The following is a 25,155-nucleotide window of genomic DNA, read 5'->3' as shown; positions in this document are numbered from 1 at the left end:
CATAGTCAGGGAAGGCAGAACTATATCAGATTTTTTTAAACCTTTATTTAACTAGCCAAGTCATTTAAGAACAAATTCTTATTTACAATGATGGCTTACCCCGGCCAAACCCGGACAACACTGGGCCAATTGTGCACCACCCTGTGGGACTCCCAATTACGGCCAGATGTGATACAGCCTGGATTCGAACCAGGGACTGTAGTGATGCCTCTTGTACTAAGATGCAGTGCCTTAGACCGCTGGGCCACTCGGGAGCCCCCAGATACAAGTGCTCTCATATTTCATCTCATTTGAATCTGAATTTTTTGGTGGTTTGGTCTATGAGACGTTTTACAGTTTGCTCATAATATCATAATCCTTTTTAACCGAGAACCACCACAGCACAGACCATCTAACATGGCCCATTCTCTTTCTTCTCCTCTACAGGTAATGCATGTCAAAATGGCCTCCTGCCGACGCTGATACGTCCTGCTCTGCCCACCGTCCAGCATTCTCTGGGAATGAAGCAGTTCCAGCTCCCGTTTCCCCTGGATACGGCCTCAGCAGTCAGCCTTTTCCCCGGCTTCGGCACGGTAAGTCCCGGGTCATGTGATAAGGGTCAGCTCAGGGCATTGCGATCCTGGTTAGGTCTGGCTAAGGTCATAAAGTACGGTATCTGATATCTTTGGTGTAATGGTTTAGATTTAGTATGATGACATTCATGTTAGAGGGCATGTGATTTGTCTTTTGAAGTGTGAGCCTCTTTCAAACATTTGACCATACATTTCCAATACTTTCAGCTGCTGATGTAAACAATGATTTAGGACAGTCGTAAATGTGTGCACTAAACCAGAGCAGGCAGTCAACCAGGGTAATTTAAAAGAATATATTGGAATTGGGACTAGTTAAATACGTTGCATGTGAACAGACTTCACACATATCCAATGTGCACTTATTGTAGAAGTTGACTGTATTCTCTTGCACAGTTTTCTTTGTATGCAGACATAAATTATAGGCAAATACTGTATGTGGCCTCATCAGGTTTGAATTGAGCAAAATCATCACAAAATGATGACTAGTGGAAAATATGTGACAGATAAAAGTCTACGGCTTGAGCTTTTTGCGTTTGAATTACAGGGGATAGCTCAATTTAAAGTCTGCTTGAAACAGAACCAGAAATATGGAGCACAGCTGCAGGAAAACACAGGAGACAAGTGGGGACATCATTACGGAACAAGGCTTGGATAGTCCAGTTGAAGACCAGATAGTATCAGGAATGGATTTCATGAGAAAGTTCAAGTCTTGCCTCCATTCCTCTTCTCACCTTCTAATCTGCATTTAACAGACCTTTCGGCAAATAATGAGTTCACTTTCTGTGATTTGGGAAGCCTCCAAATCACGGAAAGCTGATATTGGATTAACATGGGGTAATTACCTCTCCCATACGCTATTTTCTTTCTCTCTCCATCTCTCTCTCTCACACTCCCTCGCTCGCTCTCTCTTTCTCTCTCTCTCTCCTTTCTCTGTGCCCTTGACGTTTAATCACTGGCAGAATGAATGTAGGGTGATTGTAAAAGCTAGCGTTGGAACGATCAACAGCGCTATGAAAGTGTTTATGCATAAGTTATTGTTCCAGGTTTGGTTGTGCTGCTTACACTTGCATATCTTTGTATTGGTTTGGTTTCAGGGACATAACAAAGTGGTGATGTCTGTTTTCTTGCATGTGGGATGGAGCGCTTTTTTATGTGTGTGTCCATTTGAAGTGATCCATGGTTAGTGTTGTGTGAAGAGGTTTCACAGCACTGTTGCGAGTGGGATCAATTCAATGTTTTCACTTGAAAACTCAAACTCAATTGAAAACTCAATGCCTTATTGATCTAATTTGAGATCAAATCGTGACGTTTCCACCGTCAATGCCCTTCATCAGAAAGAAGGGATCAATTCAATTAAATGATTGATGAAGTGGGTCAATAGCATGTGTGGTAATCCTGCATTCTTTTCCAGTGTAGATAGAGAGGTATTAGGCATTATTAAATGTACTATACAAGGTTTAGCTAAAGCTACTTACCATCATCAGCTATTGGAAAGGTCGCTGTTCTATCAGATATGAGGTCAGTTTTGCTAATGTGCCTCTAAGGCACAATAAACATTTATGCACTCTGATTCGCAATGTACAAAATAATTATATAGACTACGATGATGACTACAGTTTTCCGTTAATCTACTCCGGTGTAATAAAGTGTCAGTGTTCTGGCGTGATATTCAGCAGACACGTTTTCCACCTCCTTTCCAGAGCCGGGGAGTTACGTCCATGACCACACCTGCATCTGATGAGATAGATTCCAGTCTCCTTGCAGCTCTCAGCCAGTGATGTTTTGTAATACAGTATGTTTCTGGATATGTTTCCCCAGAAAGGATAGCAGGAAACTTTTCTCAATGTTTTGTTGTACTCCCGCTTGGTTGCTATTCCTTCTTCCAGGGGTGCGATACTTCTCATAAAATCTAAATGTGTCCTTATGTAATGTAACAGTGTGTATATATAATATATAACGTAATATTTTTTTTTTTACTCATTTGCTCTATAAAAGCTGTGCAACCCCCCGCTCAATTCTTTGCATATTACATTCTGGGCATTGTGCTGGAGTATTTTATGTTAGAAGGAATTGGTTTGTAGAATCTCCTCTTCACATTTCCTAGAAAACATTAGGTTTATTTGTCAGGATGAGAAAGAAAGTTTTTGTCGACAAAGGAACAACAGAGCAGGAAATAGGTGTAGAACTTTAGATTGCAGCAACTCTGCAGTAGTGATATTGAGATGACCAGAGTGAAAGAACAGAAACAAACCAAATAAAAAGAGTAAGAGCTCAACACTCAGCACAGGCAGGTGTTGGTTTGGGGGTGTAATGAAAGGAGTGAATGGGAAAAGTAGTTTCCAGTTAAGGGGGCTTTCTTCACCCCTGAAAATACCATTTATCTTTCCAGGGGCCTACATTTGTCTTGAAGAAACAATACAAACTCTATTTCCTCTGTAGAGTAATCAGGAATGTGAGTTATTGATTCCTTCTCACCGATCTGCACGCTGGAAAATTGCTTTGTAGTCCCGGACTGAGAATGACACATGGGCTTCAGCCAGGATTCCCTAAAGCATCACAACCCATTTCAATCCCCCCCTCTAAAAGTCAGTTATTCTATCAATACCAGTAATGGATATGTAGGTTTCAAATGCACTTGCGTATAAGCAGACAGCGTTATCTGTTTTTGCTTTGGATGATAAATGATACCGGAGGAGCGCTGCGTGATTTGAAAAAAGAACAAAGGGCCAGAGACTATTTGCAGATTTTTATTTGATTTACGCAAGTCTCGTAACAGCTAATGGATTCTATAAATTGTATTCCCAGAAGGATAGCAGCTGAACCACCAAAGAGGAGAACGCAGTGGGGATAAGGACCACCCTTGTGGTGCGCCCTTTCAAATTACACCTGATGTAAAAACGCAATACAGACTATATGGTTAATGCAATGGTTGCTATCAGTTAGCACTCTGTACTTTTTAACCTCTGCCACTAACAGTAGCTTTACGTGGCCAGCACTCTCTTAATGGTTTCTCCCACGATAACATTTCACTCTCCTGGGTAGCGGCCAGCAGAGCTCTCTCAGTAGGAATGCAGAGATAAACTGTGGAGCTAAAGCCAATTCTTTATGGGGATGCTCTGTGTCAGCAGCTCGCCTGGCAAAGTATTGTTAATACTTGTACACTTATATTTAGTAGTGCTTTCTCTCGTCTCAAGATTTGCAGTAAGCCCTCTCCAAAGTAGAATATTTACAAAATTGATTTAGATGGGACAATTATGTATGTTGTAAGATGTTATGTGAAAAGTTGACAATAAATCATACTGTACTAAATGTGTTACAGTGCATTCAAGGGTCTATGTAGCCCCAAAGTCTATGATATACAGATTGATTTATACTGGATCAACCAATGAACCCTTGAGTTTAAAATCTTCCATAAGAAGGAAACATGATTCTGTTGCATTATTAGTTGCTCTCAAAGTGGGCCAAGATGAATAAGAAAAAGTGACAATGTATTAACCTTAAACTGTTCATCTGGCAATTTTAAGATGTTCACCTGTTTTCTGTGCATTACCCAACTGCTCTTTCTCACACCCCTGGTAGAGGCATCTGTCCATTGTGGGGATGTGTGCGTGAGGTTCAGGTCTGCACGGTACCATGTTTCACTGCTAAACCAGAAACAGCTGGGGAGTCACGCAAGCAGTTTGCACCTGCAGCACCGATTGTTCCCTAATGAAAAGCACACTTGCCATGTACGGTCCCCGGGGAAAGATTTAGTGGACGAAAGATTTTTCCACCGAGACAAGGTTGACCCAGTGGATTTACGAGACTGACAAACTTTCAAGACTAGATCATTGTTTAGATTGTTAGCCTCGAGCAGCTAGAGGGCTGAACGTTCCTATCGTAGAAGATCTTTTGTGGTGTTTTGCCACACCCTACTTCGAGCTGGGATTCTGTGAACTTTTATACTTCCCTTCCGCTGTGCTTGTGAAAGGTTTATGATATGTATATAAGTCTTCCTCCACACTTGTCCACCTGAGACTCCTGAAACATCCTCTGATTTGTACACAAACTACAATTTCTAGAGCTCAGTAGTATTACAAACTTCAAAATATATAATTCCTTGCATTCACATAAAAAAAGTATCATATCACTTCGAGCCAGGGCCGGCACTAACCTTTTGGGGGCCATAGGCGGGAATTTGCCCACCTCGCGGGCAAAAGTAGTTTTAGAATTAGCTTTAATTTGAAAGTTAATTTCCTGCAATTCTTCACATTTTGCCGTGGAGCTGAGAGAAGATTTTGCAATTATAGCACATTTCATGCAATTCTACTCGTTTTGCCATCAGGTGGAGGGAAAAATGTGCAGTTTTACAGATCATTTCCTGCAATTCTACATATTTTACCATGGCTTATGCCATGTTAATATGATATCTGAGTGAGAGTGACTAACAAAATCAATTGGGGCCTGTCATGCTAAACAATGTCCCCCAGACAAAAAAGGTTCGTCCCCCCCTGCATTACAATGGGATTCGATAAACTATTAGCGTCCGTTGCTATATCAATGGTATGATGACCTAATGCATCAACATTTTTAGATCATTACAGCCTAAATGGCGTTATTTTCGGCACGCTATAAAAATAAAGCTGATTTCCACAAGACAATCACTGTTTAAACTTGTTTTGTTTAGCCAATAAGATGAAAACATTACTTCTAGCTACTTTTGCGTACCTTGTTAACATTTCAACATGAAATCCATGTCTTAAACATTGCCAAGTTTCTGAAATAGCAAAAAAATAAAAATAATCTGCTTGACACATTAAAGTTACTTACCTTACAGATACAAAGTCAGCTAATTTCCACTCCATTCATATGCAAATCCGTTTGATTCATACACTGGCTTGTCTGGCTGCCGTGTTTTTATTTTAAGCTACCCGTCCCTTATCCACACTGAAGTAATAATATTTCAGTAGTCCTCTATTATGATAAAATATATATATATATCTCTCATAGCTCATTAGTACACCCTTGTGGTTGAATATATATGTACCTATTGTAGGTCCCAGGATACAACAATGAATAATGTTGAACTAACAAATAGCATCAAAGGATACATTACCATTTATAACAACAAACAAACACCTTGTGAAACAGCTGTGAAAACCAACCTGACAATTTTTAAGATTTAAATATATAAACGTTGATATTTTTTGGGTACAGTTGTCATTCATTTATTTTCACCACATTTTTTGGAACACTCACATGGCAATCATAGACTGAAATACTGAATTCTGGTGTGTGGAATAGAGAGGAGGTGGGTGCTGTGTGGGTGGGAGGTTCTGCCTGTCACTTCTGCCTGTCACTCTCAACAGGCAGTCTTGGAAGGGGGACGTGAAGAGGGAGACTACAAAGTCCAGGCACTGCTGCTTTCTTTGTTCTGAGTGTTTGCAGTGCTCGTGTTTTGAGTTCATCTGTGTATCTCACATATTATGTGCCCAGTATGATGGAGCAAGAAAACTTTCTTAGCAGGTAATGACAACAGTAGCTGTAGATGTAATGAAAAGTTGGATGGTGGTTGATAATGAAGCATATCAGTTGGGTATTAGGCAGAACTCCTAGGTCCTGGTCCTGGAGAACAGGAGCAGAGTAAAGGGAACAGAGTAGGAGACAGAGACATCAACAAGCAAACACACAGGTTACATTTAATGTGATGGATTACTGCAGTGTTACAAAATGAAGATATGTCATCTTTAACCCTTTTTGAAGGTATATCCTACCTCAAGTTGGTCCCCCGCCTACTGGTCCCACGCCCACAGAGAATCAGACTGATACGAACTAAATGGCTCTGTTGGTTGAGATACCTCCTGGGTATTGATAATCGATAGTACTAAAGTCATTTGGAGAGGTAAATTAAGGAGGTACATTTTTATAAGCTTTCTCAAATGTCAAGCAAAGCTTAACATACCTTGTCTCATAGGCTTCACCGAAGTGTAGGGCGTCAGGGCTTTCAGTGGTCGACCGTTCAACCACTCCAACTGGAGAAGATTATTGGCTTCCACCGAGTTAACCCTAGGAACACAAAGACAAAAAAATCAGTGTTGGGGACACCACAACTTCAGGTTATTTTGTGTGTAAATGCAAATAGTTATTATCTGAGGTGTTTATATTCACCTTAACAGATGGTGACCCCAGCTAGGAGCAACAGAGCAGCGAGGTTTCCCAGGTCTCGCCTTCGTTTCGTCCTTCTACCAAACCAAGTCATTTACCCGGATGTCGAAGCACTTGGTCCCCTTCTTGAATCTCCTCCAGTAGCTCTCCTTCTGTTTCTCCTGCGCTTTGTTGATGTTCACTCCGACCTTGATTGATAATAGAAATAAATGCAATTATATTTCATATTATTACAATACATTTCTTACATATCTCTTGGAGGGCCAGAAAATAAATGAACAGCGGACAATCAAATCAAATTTCAAATCAAATGTATTTATATAGCCCTTCTTACATCAGCTGATATCTCAAAGTGCTGTACAGAAACCCAGCCTAAAACCCCAAACAGCAAGCAATGCAGCTGTAGAAGCACGGTGGCTAGGAAAAATTCCCTAGAAAGGCCAAAACCTAGGAAGAAACCTAGAGAGGAACCAGGCTATGAGGGGTGGCCAGTCCTCTTCTGGCTGTGCCGGGTGGAGATTATAACAGAACATGGCAAGATGTTCAATGTTCATAAATGACCAGCATGGTCAAATAATAATAATCACAGTAGTTGTCGAGGGTGCAGCAAGTCAGCACCTCAGGAGTAAATGTCAGTTGCTTTTCATAGCCGATCATCTCTACTGCTCCTGCGGTCTCTAGAGAGTTGAGAACAGAGGTCTGGGACAGGTAGCACGTCCGGTGAACAGGTCAGGGTTCCATAGCCGCAGGCAGAACAGTTGAAACTGGAGCAGCAGCACGGCCAGGTGGACTGGGGACAGCAAGGATGCATCATGCCAGGTAGTCCTGAGGCATGGTCCTAGGGCTCAGGTCCTCCGAGAGAGAGAAAGAAAGAGAGAAAGAGAGAATTAGAGAGAGCATACTTAAATTCACACAGGACACCGGATAAGACAGGAGAAATACTCCAGATATAACAAACTGACCCTAGCCCCCCGACACATAAACTACTGCAACATAAATACTGGAGGCTGAGACAGGAGGGGTCAGGAGACACGGTGGCCAAACAGGAAGGATATAACCCCACCCACTTTGCCAAAGCACAGCCCCCACACCACAGCCCCCACAATAATCTTTACCTGTTCAAAAACCACCACATCCTTCTCAGCCCGTGCCTGAAGGTGGTCCTTGAAAGCGTTCTGATCTGGTTCCACAACTTCCCCCACATCAGGTGGGGTTTCAGTGATCTGAAAGTACGTTATACAAAAATATCAATAGACCAACAACACTAAGTCAATCACACATTTGAAAGACTACAGTATATACAAGTATTGTATATACAGTACAATTGCATTGTTTACTTCAGTCTGCTGCCGCTACCGTCCGTACATCAGGCGATCGGCGAGTACTCTGTGGAGGCCTGGACGCTGCTGTTGTGTGCAAAGAGAATGACCTTTAGGTTGTCCTCTCACCGTTCCTGGAACCCGTCAAGGGACTTGCCCATGGCAGTCTTGAGTGTCTGGTTGGTCCGTTCATCCAAATTCTGGAGGAGGGGGTAGGGAAAGGATATCTATTGACAATGTAAAATATTGAAATATGTCTTATGTACCATAAAATAAAATTTTAAAAACAGAATATAACCAATAACATCCGTACCTTGTTTCACTCAAGATGGCCTCAGGAGAACTGTGGGTGTTGAAGATGTCCATCACCTTGGAGGTGGCCTCGCCAGTCTCGTTCTTGATTTGCATCATACAAAACAAAAATCTATTTTTGGTTCCAAGACCCCATTTTAATAGGTTACAGAAGGGAATTTAGAGTTTAAAGCACATTCTCTTCCTTACTGACCTTAATGGATATTGCCTCCACCCACTTGGTAAAGTGATTGGTCACCGTCAGACACCAGCGGTTGCCATTCCTGGATTTAGTGAAGGGTCCGATCAGATCCACCCCTAACATTTTAAAGTGTTACAGAGAAGATTACTTTATTCTTACCCGTATCTGTGTCATGCAGTATGCAGATTTTCATATTTGTAAGGATACTAACACACACACACACCTACACACACACAGACACAGACACACCTACACACACGCACACACACACACACACAGACACATTCTATAATAAATAAAGCAACCATTACAAAACAACTTATCAGTGCAAAAATGGTATTGTTACACTTACCGATCATGGTGAAACAACTTTGATGGGCTTCAACTCTGGCGCCACAGTCTTCACCCTCTCAAACTTAGCTTCTGGCAGGCTAGACAGGTACTGACCTTTTAGCACAGAGTCACATTGAAACACTGTGTGCTCTCTGATTTGACATTCATTGAAATCACAATCATTCCAGATATAATAGAATATGACTGATAAACAAAAGGTTATTTCACTTGCCAAGCTGTCCACATCCTTGACAAGCCCACGCCAGAAGAAGCGTAGGTTTATTTTGGCAATCATGCGCTTCATTCTGAAATGGCCAGATGCTTTCGGTCTGCACGGCCTCCTTAATAAAAAGCACCCTGCTGTGTGGCTGGCCATCCTTCCCTCGTAGGTACATGTGATTGCCTAACAAGTTGGAAGAGAAGAGTTGTTGAAATAGTGATGTCTAAGTCAATTTGCAGTGCTGTCTTTCTCTGTTTCTCTCTCTCCATCTCTCTCTGTCTTCCACTCTCTTCCCAACTCTCTTTCCCTCTCTCACTTTCATCCTTTCTTTAAAATGTTCTCCCCCCTCTGTCTGTCTGTCTGTATGTATATGTCTGTCTAGCAAAGACACCTAGTTAAGTGCAGTTGGAATGATCATAATTGCTCACACCTATCCATTTGATTGATCAAGGTTACTTCTAGCTAGATACCTCAATATGACAGACATATAACTACATGTATTGCTATCAACATGTACAGTAGATTACTAACTAGCTAGATGGAACAATGGTTGTTGAAAAATGGTTATCTAACAGAAGTTAACTGCTTAACATTACCCTGAATTATGAATTTGTGAATTTCTCTGCCCCCTACGAAATGTGCTTCTCTTGTCGAGATCAGTGGTGCCTTCATGGTACTTTGCCTGGTTGGAAAGATAAATTGGTAATTCGGCCAGGATTACTATAAATTTAGATAGTCTACCCAGCTAATTTACCAATCTAAAAAATATTAGCTGACATGGGCAAACAAAACGGTCACTGAGTTTATCAAGAAGTGGATAGGAGATGATGTACCCACTGTGACTATTCAAACCTACCCTAACCAGAAACTGTGGATAGATTGCAGCATTCAACTAAAACTGAAAGTACGAAACACTGTATTTAACCATGACAAGGTGACGGGGAATATCGCAGAATACAAACAGAGTAGTCGTTCCCTCCGCAAGGCAATCAAACAGGCAAAATGTCAATATCGAGACAAAGTGGAGTTGCAATTCAACGGCTCAGACACAAGACGTATGTGGCAGGGTCTACAGACAATCACAACTACAAAAGGAAAACCAGCCACGTCGCGGATACCGACGTCTTGCTGCCAGACAAACTAAACACCTTCTTTGCCCACTTTGAGGATAATACAGTGCCACCGATGCGGCCAGCTACCAAGGAATGTGGGCTCTCCTTCTCCGTGGCTGACGTGAGTAAAACATTTAAACGTGTTAACCCTCGCAAGGCTGCCGACCCAGACGGCATCCCTAGTCACGTTCTCAGAGCATGCGCAGACCAGCTGGCTGGTGTGTTTACGGACATATTCAATCTCTCCCTATCCCAGTCTGCTGTCCCTACATGCTTCACGATGGCCACCATTATTCCTGTACCCAAGAATGCAAAGGGGTAACTGAACTAAATGACTAGCACTCACATCTGTCAACATGAAGTGCTTTGAGAGACTAGTCAAGGAATAGTATCTCCACCTTACCTGTCACTCTAGAGCCACTTCAATTTGCATACCTCCCCAATAGGTCCACAGACGATGTAATCGCCATCACACTGCACACTGCCCTATCCCATCTGGACAAGAGGAATACCTATGTAAGAATGCTGTTCATTGACTACAGCTCAGCATTTAACACCATAGGACCCTCCATTCTCATCATTAAGCTTGAGGCCCTGGGTCTCAAATCCGCCCTGTGCAATTGGTTCCTGGACTTCCTGACGGGCCGCCCCCCAGGTGGTGAAGGTAGGAAACAACATCTCCACTTCGCTGATCCTCAACCCTGGGGCCCCACAAAGGTGCCTGCTCAGCCCCCTCCTGTACTCCCTGTTCACCCATGACTGCGTGGCCATGCACAACTCAATCATCAAGTTTGCAGACGACAAAACAGTAGTAGGCTAGATTACCAACAACGATGAGACAGCCTACAGGGAGGAGATGAGGGCTCTCGGAGAGTGTGGTGTCAGGAAAATGACCTCTCACTCAACGTCAACATAACAAAGGAGATGATCGTTGACTTCAGGAAACAGCAGAGGGAGCACCCCCCATCAACAGCAGTGGAGAAAGTGAAAAGTTTTAAGTTCCTCTGCATACATATCACTGACAAACTGAAATGGTCCAACCACACAGACAGTGTGGTGAAGAAGGCGCAACAACGCCTCTTCAACCTCAGGAGGCTGAAGAAATGTGGCTTGTCGCCTAAAACCCTCACAAACCTTTACAGATGCCGCATTGAGACCGTCCTGTCGGGCTGTATCACCGCCTGGTACGGCAACTGTACCACCTACAACCGCAGGGCTCTCCAGAGGGTTGTGCGGTCTGCACAACACATCATCACCACAGGAAGGCCAAAAAGAACATCAAGGACAACAACAACCCGAGCCACTGACTGTTCACCCCGTTATTATCCAGAAGGCAAGGTCAGTACAGGTGCATCAAAGCGGGGACCGAGAGACTGAAAACAGCTTCTGTCTCAAGGCCATCAGACTGTTAAACAGCCATCACTAGCACAGAGAGGCTGCTGCTTATATACAGACTTGAAATCATTGGCCACTTTAATAAATGAAACACTAGTCACTTTAATAATGCCACTTTAATAATGTTTACATATCTTGCATTACTCATCTCATATATGTATATGTATATACTGTATTCTATACTATCTATTGCATCTTAACCTATGTCGCTCTGACATTGCTCATCCATATATTTATACATTCTTATTCCATTCCTTACTTAGATGTGTGTGTATTAGGTTTTTGTTGTGGAATTGTTAGATATTGCTGCACTGTCAGAACTAGAAGCACAAGCATTTCGCTACATTCACAACAACATCTGCTAACCATGTGTATGTAACCAATAAACTTGATTTGATTTGACTGTCAGTAAGAAAAGGAAAACTGCTGATGCACCACCAAATGTAGAAATTGTGTATTCTACTGTTCTTAACAGTAAGTTCCCCAAAAATATTTAAATGTTGGTTGGGGGCCTCGGTCCTGGGGCCCCCTCTGGGTGCACGTTTTGGTTTTTGTCCTAGCTCTATACAGCTGATTAAAATAACCAACTCATCATCAAGCTTGGATTATTTGAATTAGATGTATAGTACTAATCAAATCAAATTAAACTTTATTTGTCACATGCGCCGAATACAACAAGTGTAGACTTTACCGTGAAATGCTTACCTACAAGCCCTTAATCAACAGTGCAGTTTAAGAATAAGAAAATATTTACCAAGTAGACTAAAATAAAAAGTAATAATAAAAAGTAACACAATAAGAATAAGAATAACAAGGCTATATACAGGGGGCACCGGTACTGAGTCACTGTGTGGGGTACGGGCTAGTTGAGGTAATCGATACATGTAGGTGGGGGCGAAGTGACTATGCATAGGTAATAAACAACAGCGAGTAGCAGCAATGTACAAAAGGGGGGGGGGTGTCAATGTAAATTGTCCGGTGGCGATTTTATGAATAGTTCAGCAGTCTTATGGCTTGGGGGTAGAAGCTGTTGAGGAGCTTTTTGGTCCTAGACCTGGCGCTCCGGTACTGCTTGCCGTACGGTAGCAGAGAAAACAGTCTATAACTTGGGTGACTGGAGTCTCGGACAATTGTATGGGCTTTCCTCTGACACCGCCTATTATATAGGTCCTGGATGGCAGGAAGCTTGGCCCCAGTGATGTACTGGGCCGTACGCACTACCCTCTGTAGTGCCTTATGGTCAGATGCCGAGCAGTTGCTATACCAGGCGGTGATGCAACTGGTCATGATGCTCTCGATGGTGCAGCTGTAGAACCTTTTGAGGACCTGGGGACCCATGCCAAATCTTTTCAGTCTCCTGAGGGAAAAGGTTTTGTCGTGCCCTCTTCACGACTGTCTTGGTATGTTTGGACCATGATAGTTTGTTGGTGATGTGGACACCAAGGAACTTGACAACTCTTGACACGCTCCACTACAGCCCCGTCAATGTATCCTGATCAGCTCCTTAGTCTTGCTCACATTGAGGGAGAGGTTGTTGTCCTGGCACCACACTGCCAGTTCTCTGATCTCCTCCCTATAGGCCGTTTCATCATTGTCGATGATCAGACCTACCACTGTTGTCGTCAGCAAACTTACTAGGGCAAAAACCAAAGCGTGCATCCAGAGGGGCCCTAGACCAAGTTTGGGAAACCCTTACTTAGGTGACCACCTACGTAGCTACAGTATACAAGGACCAGCCTGCTTCAAGCAGTGTAGGCATGGGTGTAAAACCCTTGAATTCATTGGTATTAAAGTGTTCACCATTATTATATTCTGTGTTTGCAGGTAAGCCATGCATTTCTCTTATTTCAAGGCATTGATTGGAAAAGAGGAATTCAATAGCAATGTAGGTTTTTCTTTCATTACATGAATATTGGCCTTGTTTGATATTCATGGAGAATATTTATGAGAAGATAATTGTTTCATCTTAGAATTTCATTGAACCATGTACTGAGAGAATAACTCCCCTCGATGCAGTGGGGTGTTGCGAGAGGTGTGATCAGATTGATAGATTAGAAATTGGGGTTATGAAGGAATTTAGCAAAACACTACTGGACCACATCAACTTGATCTATGGTACACCAATGAATTGTGATGTATATGCGGAAAGATGAAATCCTTTTTTATTGTGGGTGAGTTTGGCTCAAGACCTGGGAAGATATTGTATTGCTGTTGTAGAGTGGATTCATTCAATTAAGTTGATTTGTTGGGGGGGGGGGGGGTGGGGGGGGGGGAGTGCAGTTAAATGCCCTTTTTAAGCGTTGGTTTCATAATGTTCAAGGCTACTTTTTTTTTGTGTTAGTTAGGGTTTTTATATCATGTCACGCATGGACACGGTCCTATGGATAAAGACAATTTGATAGCCACGATGTGCTTTGTTCTGAGGCAAGGGCGTGGGTGGGGCAGGGGTTGAGGGGTTTAAGGCGTTACTATTTTCACCACTACTCTGCCCAGACGCTACCCGTCAGGATCGGGAGAGATTGAAACTACAGTTGTGACGGGGGTGTACTAAGTATCGTGCGCAGCGTCAATCCGGCAGGTAGGCTCGCGGAACGCATGGGAGCTTACGACTCACACCTCACTCAAACTGGTCAATACCTTCGATCACCTCTCCGTGACGCGATCCTAGATGAATGGTGTGAGAGGGGTCAGCGGTGAGACCGATGGGAAAAATGCTAAAGGTACCACTCATAGTGGAGAAAATACAATCTGAGACAAGAAGCAGACAGCCGAGGGATAGAATAAGTGGAACGAGAGGCGCAATGGAGCAAAAGAGGCAGAGAAAAGAGAAGCGGGAGAAGAATGGGTTATAAGGAGATATTGAGAAATAGAGAGGGAGAGAGAGAATTATCATTATGCTTGCTCTGTTTATTCAATCAAAATGTAGTGCCATCATTCTTCTCTTTCATCTCCTCTCTCTCTCCATGCTCTCTCTCTCTCTTCTCTCTCTCTACTCTCCGTCTCTCTCTCTCCTCTCTTCTCTCATCTCTCTCTCTCTTCCTCTCTCTCTCTATCTCTCTCTCCTCTCTCTCTCTCTCTCTACTTACATTTGAATCATTTAACACTCTTATTTAGCGTTACTGACAGTAAGTGCCTGTATCAAGGGGAACAACAGCATAAAACGTACATTCTTTTATAGAATCCAAAACCTCTTAAAACCCCTTAAAAAGCAGTAATATCCACAGGAGCAATATGCGTAATGAACCCCCACCCCAGCCTTCTGTGCGGCATATTGAATAAGAAGCCCAATTGAAGAGCTGCCCCTTTGCATAGTAATGATAGACACACACAAGTACAGTACACACACAAATTCCACTGAGATCCACTAGACCTATTTTCCTCTACACATGATGAAGAAACACACTCAAATAATTTTCAGTTTGGGATGCTTCAACCCTAAGGAGGAGAGATAAACAAGTGCAACAATAGAAAGAAAACAGACTGTTCCCTGGGGCTTTCTGAGCCAAGTTAACACTTTGAAGAAGATCAAATTGATCTGTACTAACGGAATAATATTCCTATTCGAATATTAAATTGATTCAAGATTCTATGAGTTTCATTCTACTCACTGTCACTGTGAATGTTCCTATCCCGTGACCCACTCAAGTACACTATGGGGAAATTCCTTCTCGTCTCTCTTTCTCTCTTCTCCCTCATTCTCTCTCTCTCTCTCCTCCTGTTGCAAACAAATCCATACTACACCAAACATATTCACTTCTCACGGTACATGATTACGAAAAAGTACTCAAAGTTTAACAGTTGTACTAAGACAGTGGGGGAAAATTGATTGATCTTTCTCTACCTCTGTCTTTCACTATCTTCAGGGGATAAATCCACTAGTCTGTGCGCTCAGTTTACAGCAGACTCTCTTCTCTTCACACCTCAGACCTCATTGCTTCCTCTCTTCCCCTCTCAACTTCCTCTCATGTGATAAGGGTCTGCGTTTTTATTAACACCTGGGAAGCGTGTTGTTTCTCATTATAAGTTATGAGCGTCCCCCGCGTTTGACTTGCAAATGTTTTGGTGTGGCAACAATCTATAGCGGCGTGGCTGATGATAACTAACTGACTGGCCTAGGCAGCGAGGTAATTGGGAAACGCATAGGACGGAGGATTACTTTTGGCAGGTCATTCATCCCACTTTAGTTAATGGTAAGCGTGCCTGGCGGCCGTGAATGGAACATTCAGACCTCACGGTGGGGGCTGGCTCAGTGTGTTGACCGGTCATTCCCCCTCTCTCTCTCCCTCTCTCTCTCATTCTCTCTCTCTCTCTGATGCCGTCACATCACTGCAGTGGTGGAATCCTAAACAGTAGACTACGAGGACACATAAAGCATAAGTATGTTATTGGGCAGCATTTGAGCTGATGGCCACAGTCTTTTACTAAATGTATAAGAACACAAATACTATTATTTTGAATATAATTATGACAATATGCAAAAAGGCTGATGTGTTATACAGTGATATATGGGCATATAGAAAATATAATGTTGATAAATTAACAAAAATAGTGCTCAGTGTTTTGTTTGTCCAGTTTATCACAGTTAGGAAGGGAAAGTCACCCACACACACACTGCCACTGCGTCTCATCACTGTCTAGTCTTGTTGCATTATCTCCTGCTCTGAGTGAACCGGTCTCACGGCCGACGCGCTCAACTGTCCGACAGACAGGCTGCTGTCGGCTGTCGGATAGTATCCATTAAACAGCCTGGTTATTCCTCTATCGTCAGGGGCGATGGTCCCCTGACATCTCCCCAGCACATCAGCATGAATCACAGAGGACACATGAATGAAAGGAGACACTCTCTCGGACGGAGAGAATAAAATAGGGAAAACTACACGTCCGTGGGCTTTGATAACAGGCGTGTGACTTAGCATGAAGACGTGTGTGTGGATGGGGAGATATCTCAATGGAAGCCGGCTCCCAGCAGGAGGTTCTCTGTGGAGTATGTGGCGCAGTGGGTGGCTGATGGGAGAGTCTGATGGAGGAATGATGTGTCGCTAGGAATGCAGCTGTGCTGGCTAAGGCCCTGTTCACACTCAAGTGTGAACTGATTTACAACACATTTGTTTAAACGGTTGTGATACAACAGCGTTTTTCTGCACCAAAATAATTACACAAGTGCTGTGGAGATACCGTAAAAAATGTTTTGCAGACAAGCTCTATCAGGTTGTATCACCATTGTGTCAAATATGTTGTACATCAGTTGTACAACCGGAGTGTGTACGGGGCCTTAGACCGCAGCTGAGTGGTGGAGGACTGTGTAATGGACAGATTTTATACAGTAGATCTAGAAGAGAGTTCTGTGAATGTTATGTGATGAGGCTACGCACTGAATATACACCAAGGTTACTTGTGTGAAGTACTTCCCTAGTAACTTTGGTGTATTGTGTGTTTATTATTCTAAGTCTATATAGCCCTGTCCCAATATTCATTTGACACTGATTGTGATGGTATTTCTGCATTTCTGACCCTCACGCCCAGTGCGTGTTTTAAGTAGAAGGTCATCCTTTTTTTCATGGCACAGATGTTTCTCACACTCGATACGTTTCCAGTCCTCCATATTAGCCTATTTCCCAGCAGGCTGTAGCTAATGTATCGGTACTGAAGCTTTCCCTGCCAGGGACCTGTGCCAGATTTATGTCATCTTCTCTCCAAAACTTGGGTGAGATTTACAATGGAAGAATGTTGCGTAACACACGTTTCTTCAATTCACCCACAGTATAACTCTACTCACGAACTTGTGTCGACATTTTATGATTGCGTTAATCCAGTTATGTTCTTGTAGAATGTTCCCTTTTAACAGTATAGTTATTGCCCTATAGATCTAGATCTATAGACAGGTGGGTTATTTAGCAATAAACCGATGCGTGTGTAACTGTGGAGCACAACAGGCGGGGTTGGCTTAAAATCAAAGGATTGTTGACATGTCAACTATATTTCCTCTCCAAATCTTTATTGAAAACATAAATACATTTGCACAATGAGCACTTATTGTCTCTCAAATATATTGTTACTGTAGTTGGTTAGCTAGCTAGCAAATGTTTGTCACATTAGCATAGACGTGACAAGAGTCAGAAACACCTCAAAACGATGTTATCAAGAACAAGATGCAACAAGCTGAAACGATCCACCTATGATTCCCCACATGGCAGCTTCTTGTCATTGTTGCTAGCGATTTGACGGTCCAGAATCAAAACAACACACAGACTTCTGCTGTGGACGCTCGTGCATCGTTTTTGTGACATTGCCAGCTAACCCGTCTATATACACTACCCTTCAAAAGTTTGAGGTCACTGAGAAATGTCCTTGTTTTGAAAGAAAAGCAATGTTTTTGTCCATTTAAAATAACATCAAATTGATCAGAAATACAGTGTAGACATTGTTAATGTTGCAAATGACTATTGTAGCTGGAAATGGCAGATTTTTTTATGGAATATCAACATAGGCGTAGAGGCCCATTATCAGCAATCATCACTCCTGTGTTCCAATGGCACGTTCTGTTAGCTAATCCAAGTTTAGTTCCTCTGTCCAGTGTCTGTGTTATTTTGCCCATCTTAATATTTTCTTTTATTGGCCAGTCTGAGATATGGCTTTTTCTTTGCAACTCTGTCTAGAAGGTCAGCATCCCGGAGTCGCCTCTTCACTGTTGATGTTGAGACTGGTGTTTGCGGGTACTATTTACTGAAGCTGCCAGTTGAGGATTTGTGAGGCGTCTGTTTCTCAAACTAGACACTCTAATGTACTTGTCCTCTTGCTCAGTTGTCCACCGGGGCCTCCCACTCCTCTTTCTATTCTGGTTAGAGCCATTTTGCTCTGTTCTGTGAAGGGACTAATACACAGCGTTGTACAAGATCTTCAGTTTCTTGGCAATTTCTCGCATAGTATAGCCTTCATTTCTCAGAACAAGAATAGACTGACGAGTTTCAGAAGAAAGTTCTTTGTGTCTGGCCATTTTGACCCTGCAATCGAACCCACAAATGCTGATGCTCCAGATACTCAACTAGTCTAAAGAAGGCCAGTTTTATTGCTTCTTTAATCAGAACAACAGTTTTCAGCTGTACTAACATAATTGCAAAAGGGTTTTCTAATGATCAATTAGCCAACATTAACAATGTCTACACTGTATTTTTGATCAATTTTATGTTATTTTAATGGACAAAAAAATGTGCTTTTCTTTCAAAAACAAGGACATTTCTAAGTGACCCCAAACTTTTGAACAGTAGTGTATATCTGACCTCTTTTTTTTACACGGATATATTCAAAGCCATTGCTACCCCGCCTAATTATTGTCATTTTAATTCAAAATTCAAAGTTTCAATCCAATTTTAACCCAATTATTTTGAGTTTACTAATCTAATGCATAAAACAACAGGTAGCTCCCCCTAATCCAGCTCTAACAATGTAACTTTTCTCTGTGTCGGATGGCTGTTCACTCCTTTAAGATCGGTCATTAGACTGATTGAGGTGCAAACAATATCAAACAGAGGGAAAGAGGGTGCAGCAACACATGATAAAGGAAGTAAATGCTTCAACAGAAGTATCTTTTACACCTTCTTCCTGCCCTAAACTTCTAGAATTTGATCTATAGACTTTTGTTTTGGGGTACAGCACGACGTTGTTTGAATTGATCATGTGCTATTGGCTGATGATTATTGAACTTGATTTGAGCAATGAAAGACCAAAGAGAGAGTGAACAATTACATTTTATTGTGTCTACTGACTAAGATTAATGTGCACTATGTCTGTGTCTGAGTTGGAAGACAGCTGCTGTAGCTAATATTAAACGTCTAACCCCCGAAGAAGCTCTAAAGCAGGGCTCATCAACTATATTCAGCCGCGGGCCTATCTTTTCTTGAGCGGATGGTCAGGGGGCCGGAACATAATTACAAATCATTTGTAGACTGCAAATTGGCCGCAAGAAGCCCAAACAGATATAATATTTGACTAAAACATAATCATTTTAAACATGGCCTTGTATGCGATCACATATACTGTATCTCTCTACTATGCGTGGGAATACTTTGGAACAGATTTCCAAAATTAAAATCACTTGGAGCTGATGATTTGCTGGTGTTTTTACAGTCTTTTGTGTCCAGCAATAGAAGAACATTTTAAAAATCCATATAAAAAAAATCACCTGCCTGAGTTAGGGAACCCTGCTCTAAAGAAAATCATTTTCTCTTTCCACCACACCAAAGGATGTAAGGAGGTTGATTTAGAGGTCCGCTCTAACACTGTATCTCACTTAGATTCTATACTCTCCTCTCTCCCCCCAGATGGACCCAGTTCAGAAAGCTGTTATGCATCACACGTTTGGAGTTCCTCCCTTGGCGAAGAGAAGACACGTCTCGTGCAGCGTGTGCCAACTGAGATTCAACTCACAGGTGAGTGAGCTTCGGGGTACCAAATGCCCTCGATGAATCCAGTGTTGTGTTGTGTTGAGTCGTACTGACCTGAATAACAAAGCACAACGGTCCACTCCTACATGTTCGACCCATATTTACAGGATCACAGAAGACGTTGACGAGGTCATACTTCAAACAAAGTCTTGCTTGAAACATAAGACATAATGGGCTCATGAATCTTGAAAAGTATATGTAATTTGTTATAAAAGGGGACACATTGCATTCTTATATAAGATGTCAGTTGTGAAATAGCACATGATGTCACTTGTCTCATATGAGGATGTTTTCTGAATAATATATCCAGCACAACATGCCGTCTTTGTAATCTAGGGCAACTTTCTTGTGAAGGCTTTAAAGTTGGAGTAAGCAACTGTTATCTTGCAATACATTACAGCAGTTGTTTAATAATAAACAAAGTAGTTCTGATATAACCCTCATTACTAAAATGCATGGAAGCTGAATATACAATTTCCTTATTCTTACCATCAATACGCATTTTCCTACAATTTAAAACACATTTTTGAGCCAGGGGTAGTTAATTCAGTAGCATTACAAAATGGCATTGTCATACTTCCTCCTCTAAGGAAGCTAGCTATCTATTCAGGGCCCCAATGTGCTAGTGATTACTCAATGCGGCGGTTATTATTTCTTCAGCATTGAGGTCTCGCTCAGGATAATCATCATCCATCCCAGCCATCAATCACAACTCCTGAGCAAACAGATAAAGATGGTGTTTACCTATCAAATCTCCGTGGTACCGGGATAGGGAGAATAAATTTCAGTTTGATGTCACTTGGGCATCAAAAATACTTTATCATCTTTGCAGATTGACTATATAGGAGTTTAAATTGGATGGAGAAACCTGGTGGACTTGGAGGTTGTTTGGGTGGTGGATGGTGCGTGTAGCTTAGCTTACTTTGGTGAAGAACGGAATACCTGCACTTTTGAGTGGTGAAAAAAACTAAAATACATACAATATGATTTAATTAAAGCGGTCTTTCCATTGTACCATATAATTGGGATATTCCCACCCAGTTTTCCTCTGCGCTAAGTCAAAAATGCCCCAATAAGCTGACACAGCTCTCAAATATCTTGCTGAAACAGTAAAACTATTTTTACCTTGAGTCATTCAACCTGAGGAGAGAACTACTGATGTTCTGATTGGTGACCAGTAAAACACAAGCCACAAACACACTCACTACCACCAAAGCAGTCTCACGCTGTGGAGAACTTCACACTGATTCTCTCCACCTCTTGCTTGGCTGTTGACAGAAAATGTCAGTCTATAAAAAGGGCCTGAAGTATCTGCTTTTCTTCTTCAACTTGCTGCCCTGGATCGATGAATACATCCTTATGAGTGTCTCCATCTACCAAAGTGAATATGGATGGAAGCAGTATTGCAGATGAAGCAGTCCCAGCTCTAAACCTGAGTCATCATCATGGTGTTTGGCTTCCTGGGTTGTGTTGGAGCTGTTGTGACAAGGTAGGGGTGGTATACAGAAGATAGCCCTATTTGGTAAAATATAAAGTCCATATTATGGCAAGAACAGCTCAAATAAGCAAAGAGAAACCACAGTCCATCATTACTTTAAGACATGAACATTAGTCAATCCTGAAGTTAAAGTTGAAAGTTTCTTGAAGTGCAGTCGCAAAAACCATCATGCGCTATGATGAAACTGGCTCTCATGAGGACCGCCACAGGAAAGGAAGACCCAGAGTTACCTCTGCTGCAGAGGATAAGTTCAATAGAGTTACCAGCCTCAGAAATTGCAGCCCAAATAAATGCTTCACAGAGTTCAAGTAACAGACACGTGGTTTTATTGATCTAATTACACCGCCAGCAAGATATTTCCCTACAGCCACCCATATACTGTAACATAGTGACTACAACCCAACCAAAAAATGTCACCGGTTTGGCTGATCTATATGTTTAGAGTATATTTTAAGAATGATTTAAAGAATGCACAGAACATGAAATATCACACGTGGGAATGCACTTGAATTTTTCTGTGCGATGATTGACTGACTAAATGGCTAATTGACAGTCTTATTTGGTAAGATGTCTTTCTCACTTATAGACCATCCAAAAACGAATTGCCTCCTTCCCCACCTTAATCTGGTCTGTGTCAAATCTCAAGTATCGTTAAGGCAATTCTTCCACATCATTGCTCTAATGAAAGATGAATTATGGTCTTGATTACACTAAACACTCATCCATATCACTTGTCTTCTGGCAGAGATCTACTGATGGCTTGGATAACTGGAGCATGACATAAGGAAGCAATATATTGGAGGAAAGATAACATAGACATTAACCAGGTTTCCATCCAATCTTTTTATGCGTGTAAAGAACATGTCGGATAGAAAATGTCGTGACAGGCCTGATGGAAACAGCAAATTTGTCAGAAAACGTTCCAAATATCAACCAAACAAAATACGCTAGACAAGGTGGGATCTTTTTGTGTCTGTAAAATTAATGATGCGAGAAATGGCGGTGGAAATGCCTTTATGCGCAAATATTGATAGAATGACCATCATATCGAAGTAAATTTGAAGTCACACGATGATATTGTGTGATCCTTCCACTACGACTCGTTTAGCAGGCTGTATATTAGGCTACAGATGAAATAAGTTATGATGAACTTCACAGGGGGGTGAAAGTGCACGGTGATTGATGCTCCTTTCCAATAAATATCTAGGGTCTTATTCTGATGACATGATAATCGATGCTTGGCTGCCATTCGGGAAAAATACAAATGATCTTGCTCTTATCATGTAGGTAGCCTACCCGCACTGTATCTGCGAGATGTTGGTTAGAAGGCACGTGCCAAGACCAGAGATTCGCTATATAACGCATCATTTCCTCTGACTTCAGAATATTTGCATGAAAATCTGTTGCCAATTGGATGGAAACTAGCTAGTGCCATGCTTGGCTTTTTGTGGTTCCTTGCATTAGAGGATTTAGTATTTTATGCATTTTCCAATGCCAATAATTGTCTATGTCCTCCACAGACTAAATCAATTTAGGTTGAGTGTAGAGAAAAGGTTTTTATTCTGGAAATTTCCATTTTGTTGATTTGCTCTAATGGCATGGAGACATTTTCTCCTAAAAATTGTAAACAGCAAGTAAGAATTATTTTCACGGGCAAAGTCAGCCAGAAAGTAGGTGGAGGTAAACAAGGACGACTGAAAGTTTTTGCAAGTGGCCCAGTCCATGCGTCTGGGTAAATCCGTTGTGAAGGTGAATCTTGGAAGAATCGTGTCTGGACTCTAAACTCAAACAGCTACATTAATGAAACATCAGACTATCACAGATTCACCATCACATGGCCCCTGATACTATACTGACATGTGAGACAAAGACAAAAATCACATAACAGGCAAAGAAGCATGGATAACATTGTAAATTAAACTGGGACAAACTCTGCAGCACATTGTCCTTGTTAATGTCATGGATGTTCTTTTGATGCTGAAGCCCTTTAAAGTTTGTGTCTACTCAGCACTATAAAAGGCAAAGCTTTGTAATACCTGCTCACTGTGTTTTGTATGTTTCATGAGTCACTGATTTGAGTTAGTTTTTAGTCATAGTTTGGCCAGGTTTCAATCGAGCCTGCCATTTGTTCTTCTCACAGAGCCAAGCCTTAGCCCACTACAAAGGAACAAAACACGCCAAGAAGCTGAAATCTCTGGACGCTACCAAATGTAAGCTCAAAGGTTCAGTGGTCACCAAGGAAACCACCAACCACGAAACCCCTAAGAGCATCAACCCTCCAGCAATGTGCTACGGCACTGACAGGAAAGGTTGGTAATTTTCCTTTACTTTCCTTCCGTATCCACAGTTTTTTCCAATCCCCATCCACTCTCTCTGTCTGTCACTCTTTTCTTTGTCACATCCATCCAACAAATTTCAAAAGGTGCCAAGTCTGCCGAAATACCTGACCAGGTCCCTTTCGTGTAAAGGTTGCAAAAGATAACAGTACAGAAACAGTGTGCTGATAGTTTTCTTTCTCCACATCCATTTTTTTTCACCTGGATAACATTACTGTAAATGTTGTATATCTGATCATGGTGTCACAATAGAGGAAGTTGGGAGCAGGAGGAAGTAGATACAGGAGACGTCTTGATGATGTATATTTACTACAGAAGACAGGCACCAGGACCAGAAAAGCTTGACTGTCTTTTATCTTTCTAAAATGTAGTCAGTGGAGGGTGACCTTCTGTCAATTCCATTAGTCTTACAGCTAAACCCATTGGACCTGGAGAACCAGAGGGCTATCTGGGTAACCTCTGTCCACTAGTGAAGTCTTCCTGTATCCATCTTTAATTGCCTAATAAAACGCCACCAATGAAACCTTGGACCATGGCTCTCCAGGATTAGGTCTGAGTGCCTCAGTCTAGGGCCTACAATTCAATGTTCCATGAGTAAATGATTTTAAACCAGGAGCACATTTCTGGAGCACATACAAGCATTCATATTTTTTATTTATTTAACCTTTATTTAACTAGGCAAGTCAGTTAAGAACAAATTCTTATTTTCAATGATGGCCTAGGAGTGGGTTAACTGCCTTGTTCATGGGCAGAATGACAGATTTTTACCTTGTTAGCTCAGGGATTCGATCTTTCGGTTACTAGTCCAACGCTCTAACCACTAGGCTACCTGCCGCCCCATAATTGAGCTCAGGTTTTGCGATTCCTCTTCACATTCTGTAAGGCACTGCATTGTGAACACTCTGGTCCCACATGCTCACACCTGCAGAATAGGATAATTCACAATTTACGGAGAGTGTATCAACATATTTCAAAAGTCATAAGATATTTATTCCAATAGGACAATGTTTTGTCCCCACATTGTAGTTACTTTACCGCTACCTACATGTACGAATTACCTCGACTAACCTGGACCCCCGCACATTGACTCGGTACCGGTAAACCCTGTATATAGCCTCGTTATTTTATTGTCTTACTTTTTATAATTTTTTACTTTAGCTGGCTTTATTTTTACTTTATTTGGTAAATACTTTCTTAACTCTTTCTTGAGCTGCATTGTTGGTTAAGGGCTTGTAAGTAAGCATTTCACGGTAAGGTCTGCACCTGTTGTATTCGGCGCATGTGACAAATAA

At 41.9% G+C, this 25,155-nt stretch overlaps 1 protein-coding gene across 1 annotated transcript in view; it reads left to right on the top strand.

Moving 5' to 3' along the window:
* Positions 1 to 25,155, top strand: part of znf385d (zinc finger protein 385D) — a 44,174-nt gene that overhangs the window by 8,050 nt on the left and 10,969 nt on the right. Inside the window, exons 2-4 of the mRNA XM_023980138.2 lie at positions 427 to 572; positions 19,907 to 20,014; positions 23,668 to 23,836. Of these exons, the coding sequence (XP_023835906.1) occupies positions 427 to 572; positions 19,907 to 20,014; positions 23,668 to 23,836 (423 nt within the window). The remainder of the gene's footprint in view (positions 1 to 426; positions 573 to 19,906; positions 20,015 to 23,667; positions 23,837 to 25,155) is intronic.

The sequence above is a fragment of the Salvelinus sp. IW2-2015 genome, linkage group LG35, assembly GCF_002910315.2.
Source record: "Salvelinus sp. IW2-2015 linkage group LG35, ASM291031v2, whole genome shotgun sequence".
Classification (NCBI taxonomy): domain Eukaryota; kingdom Metazoa; phylum Chordata; class Actinopteri; order Salmoniformes; family Salmonidae; genus Salvelinus; species Salvelinus sp. IW2-2015.
This window is presented reverse-complemented; position numbering and strand designations above follow the sequence as displayed.